General features: G+C 38.2%; 2 protein-coding genes across 2 annotated transcripts; both read right to left on the bottom strand.

The window, feature by feature from the left end:
• Positions 1–301: 301 nt before the first annotated feature.
• LOC113402778 (uncharacterized) lies at positions 302–1,397 on the bottom strand. Its single transcript, XM_026643091.1, has 2 exons — positions 864–1,397; positions 302–814 (listed from the first exon to the last, which is right to left on the bottom strand). The coding sequence occupies exons 1-2, from the start codon at positions 1,395–1,397 to the stop codon at positions 302–304; spliced, it is 1,047 nt and encodes a 348-aa protein (XP_026498876.1).
• Positions 1,398–1,437: 40 nt separating this feature from the next.
• On the bottom strand, positions 1,438–4,476 carry LOC135194635 (craniofacial development protein 2-like). Its single transcript, XM_064220283.1, has 3 exons — positions 4,462–4,476; positions 1,605–2,354; positions 1,438–1,491 (listed from the first exon to the last, which is right to left on the bottom strand). The coding sequence occupies exons 1-3, from the start codon at positions 4,474–4,476 to the stop codon at positions 1,438–1,440; spliced, it is 819 nt and encodes a 272-aa protein (XP_064076353.1).

The raw sequence follows: 4,476 nt of genomic DNA, 5'->3' as shown, positions 1-4,476 counted from the left end.
CGCCGAAATCGCAGAACATGTATTCAGTCTTTGTTCTACTAATTTTCAAGCTAACATTCTCCAGTTTCTGTTGCCAATCTTCCAATCTGCTCTGGATCTCAGGTCCATCTTCACTAACCAGTACAATGTCGTCGGCAAAAAGCATGCACCAGGGTGCCTCCTCCTGTATGTCCGCCGTTAGAGCGTCCATAATTAGCAGGAAGAGGTAAGGACTTAGAGCCGACCCTTGGTGCAACCCCACAGCCACATTGAACTGGTCGGTGTTGCCGGCAGACGATCGGACGTAGGCACAGGATCCCCTTTACATAGCACGAACTAACTCCACATACTTCCCAGGCAAACCTTTCTCTTTCAATGCCCACCATAACACTTCACGAGGCACCCTATCATAGGCTTTCTCGAGATCAATGAACACCATGTGCAGGTTCTTGTGAGCACGTCTGTACTTCTCGCACAATTGGCGGAGTGCAAAAATAGCGTCCATTGTCCCTCGACCTGACATAAACCCCAACTGAATTTGGGTAATTTCACTCTCTTCTCGCAATCTTCTCTCTATTACCTTCTCCCATACTTTCATAGTATGTGACATGAGCTTTATCCCTCTATAGTTGTTGCAATCCTGTACATCCCCTTTATTTTTGAAGATGGGCACTAGCGAACTACTGCACCATTCTTGAGGGATAGTTTCTTCATGCAACAACTTATTGAAGAATAAAGTCAACCACATATATCCGTCAGTCTTTAACACCTTCCATACTTCAACTGGTATGTCATCTGGACCCAAAGCCTTCCCATTTTTCATGCTTTTGAGTTGCTGTTATTATCTCATCCATGCTTATTTCTCTTACTAATCCCTTATTTACTTGTGCCTCTTGGAGAATACCATTCCAGTCATTTTCTTCATTCATAAGCTTTTCAAAATAAATCTTCCATCGCTCTTTTATTTCCTCATCTCTACATAACACCTTACCAGCCTCATTTTTCATACATTTGATATGTGGTATATCTCTCGATCGTCTTTCTCTCTCTTTCGTAATTCGGTAGAGTTCCTTCTGGCCTCTAGGGCTGTTCAGTGAGTTGTACAAATTCTCTTGTACCTTGGCTCTGGCCACTGCTACCGCCTTCTTTGCTCTCCTCTTAAATTCCTTGTAAACTTCCTTTTTTTCATCTTTTAAACTTGTGTTCACATTTTTTACAACCTGCCATTCTTTAAATGCCACTTTCTTCTCTCTCAGTACATTTTGCACTTCTTCATTCCACCACCATGTATCCCTATCTATCAGACCTTTTCCTTTCGACTCTCCAAACACGTCTTTTGCGACCTTCCTTATGTGCCTGGCCATCTCATTCCAACATTCATCTACCAATTTCTCTTCCATCTCATTAATTTCTATCATTTTCTCCACTATATGCTTCCTAAATCTACTAGCACATTCATCATTCTCTAACATACGTCATCTTGTCTTTGGAGGGGGCCGTGTTTGGCTGTTTCTGGGGGAGACACTTAATTTAACCTCCATTACCACAAGCCTATGTTGGGCGACTAATGCTTCGCCTGGCAGCACTTTACAGTTTTTGACACAGCATAGACTCCTCCGCCTCACTAGGAAGTAGTCTATCTGTGTCGCGTGGTGGCCACTCTTGTAGGTTATTAGGTGTTCCTCTTTTTTCTTAAACCACGTGTTTGTTATAGCCAGGTCGAAGGCACAGGCAGCTTGTAAAAGTGCCTCGCCATAAGCGTTCCGATTTCCTAATCCCCACCCACCATGCACTCTCTCATATCCATCACTCTCTCTTCCTACATGGCCATTAAAGTCACCACCCACGTAGACTTCCTCGCTATCCTGTAAATTCATCAGCAGGCAATCATAGTCCTCCCAAAACTTTTCTTTCACGCTCTCCTCACAGCCTGACTGTGGCGCATACACACTTACTAAATTCAGTGTCATGCCGTCCACGACCAGTTTAATGGCTATCAGACTATCATTCACTCTTTTTACATCCACCACACATTCTTTCAACCTACTATCTAAAACTATACCCACACCATTTCTCTTGCCATCACTTCCACAATAGTATAATTTATATCCTTCTCCTATTTCCCTAGCCTTGCACCCTTCCACTTTGTCTCTTGCAGGCACATTTATCCGTCGCCTTTTTAAAACATCTGCTAGCTCTCTTCCTCTTCCAGACATCGTTCCTACATTCCAACTTGCACACCTCAATCTTAACTCTCTCACACTTAGAGCTCGCTTCTTACGTCGCACCCGCCCGTTCCGGTACGACAACCCTTGTCCATTTCTCACAGGAGCCGGGTGCTGCCCCTGCGCGTCGCCTGTGGGGTACGCCCTAGCCTAATATTGACAAATGACCAGTGTTTAGTCGTTTTTATAAATCAGAAAAAAAAATAGATTTTTGTTGATACTTTTTTTTAAATAAATTTTTGAAGTTGCATTTTTGACTTATTTTGAAAAGATCTAAAATACGTGATAATTCAAAAATGGTTCGCTTTTGAATTATGCATATGTGGGTTAAAATTGTTTCAAACAGTTACCCCTATCAGCTCCTAATGGGAATACGTCGAATTACCAATAATCCTGTATATAATAGAAAGGGACCCAAAAATGATCCTTGGTTTTAGTAGGTTTTCTTATAAGAATTATAAATAGTGTTTTACTCAATACGCAGTTAAAAATGTGTATCCGAGAATCAATTTCCCCACCATGACGGGTGTCTGTCAATGTTTCTGTTACCAGATTAAAAATATAATATTATAATGTTTAATAGACAAAGTGATATATACTCACTTGTAGTATACAGATAATAACGATTTATATAATATTTAATATAAAGTATTACATTTTTATTAAATCGTACACATAGTATGGGTATCGTACAAATGAAATTCGTCAATATCACTATAATTTCAGAAAATAACATTTTTATATTATATTCACTATAATAGTTGGATCCGGCCAAACGATAATAATAAGCTTCAAATACACTTATTTTCTTACCTGAGTTATATACACACTAGTGGGTCTCCCGCGAAATTTCGCGTTTATTCAAAAGATTTCTTACGAATTTCGAAACTTATGACAGGTTTTATTTTGATTTCATTTTATAATAAACTGCAAGTCACTCATCTACATTTGGCGCCAAAATGAGGAATCCTCTTTTAAATAAATGTTTTAATATCTAATAGTATACATTAGTTCAGTTATAACCTTAATTTGTTGAAAACAATTTACTTTAATTTTTTTTCTTATACAGCCGTACTATATTACTCCAACCGGGCCAGTAACTTTTGTCCGCTCTCTAAAATTAATTCTTTGTTAAATCGTAGCAATTAAGTAAATTGCAATCAAGAATCCTCTTTAATTATCTGCACATCTACGGCTGGAGCTCTTCAAAATGAGACTATAACCCATTTCTTATATGCAGCTATCGTCCTACAGTCTATTAATATATAAGATAAGATAAGAAATAAAACAACAGTTAATTCCTCTCTTTAATCGATAAGTTATATTACTTTTAAAGATAAAATTCTTTCACTCAAGTCTTTGAATTTAACGAGAAATCTTTGAATTTCTGTATGAAATTCTGTTTTGTTAGTTGGTTTGGTTATTTTCAAAGTCATGAATGAAACCTTGGTGCTTATTCACTAAGTCGGTTATAGACACTCAGATGTTAAATAGGAAAACTCGTTATACTAGATCTTATGATACGGAAATATAAAAGAAAATTCAATCTAAAGTAAAATAATTCAGGAAAACATTTTTATCTCAAAGGAAATTTATAAAAATCTTGACTTAAAATTATTAGAATAATACAAGTATACAAAGCAAGTTGACCGTGTCCAAAAGTTGTTTAAATTAATAAAATGGTGGAAACATTCCATGGTCAGGTCCAGAGTAAGGTGTTAGAGAGCTGTAGTTTCTAGATAGAAGAAGAAAGTACAGAATATCGATCATCGATATATGGAGATACATATGCGTATAATTAAATTATCCTAAGTCTCCACGCTGTGTTGTGTCGGGGGAATATGTCCGACCTGTAAACTAGTTAAACCAATTTTGTAATTTGATACATTCATTTAAATTCCTTTTTCCGGATATTAAATCCTACTTTCGGCTCGGGACGTATATAATTTAGCCTTCGTATTTCCCCTCATCGTTCGAAAAAATCCAACGTATTAAAAGCTCGTGACATAACAATCCGAAAGAGCTCGCATCGGCTCGAATAGGTACTCAGATGACATGTAGACGTATACGGTTCAGGTCGACATTTAATATGAACTGCGAGCGCTCACAACAATGCAATCTTGTATAGGTCTACGCGCCACCCGCTATACAGTCTGTCGACACATTAATGCTGGCGAGTCCGTCGGGACAAGAGATAACAAATTGCAACTAACGCGAACGACAAACAGCATTGACCCTAAAACATCCTTCTTCTAACATCCAGCGACACCAT

This window comes from Vanessa tameamea, chromosome Z, assembly GCF_037043105.1.
Source record: "Vanessa tameamea isolate UH-Manoa-2023 chromosome Z, ilVanTame1 primary haplotype, whole genome shotgun sequence".
Lineage (NCBI taxonomy): Eukaryota > Metazoa > Arthropoda > Insecta > Lepidoptera > Nymphalidae > Vanessa > Vanessa tameamea.
Note: the sequence above shows the minus strand (reverse complement) of the source record. Positions and strands in the feature narration are given on the sequence as shown.

Coding starts and splice junctions, on each gene's coding strand:
- LOC113402778 (XM_026643091.1), bottom strand. CDS start 1,397: ATGATAGAAATTAATGAGATGGAAGAGAAATTGGTAGATGAATGTTGG. Junction 815..863: donor GTATTCTCCAAGAGGCACAA/GTAAATAAGGGA, acceptor AGATAATAACAG/CAACTCAAAAGCATGAAAAA.
- LOC135194635 (XM_064220283.1), bottom strand. Junction 1,492..1,604: donor CACAGATAGACTACTTCCTA/GTGAGGCGGAGG, acceptor TGTCTCCCCCAG/AAACAGCCAAACACGGCCCC.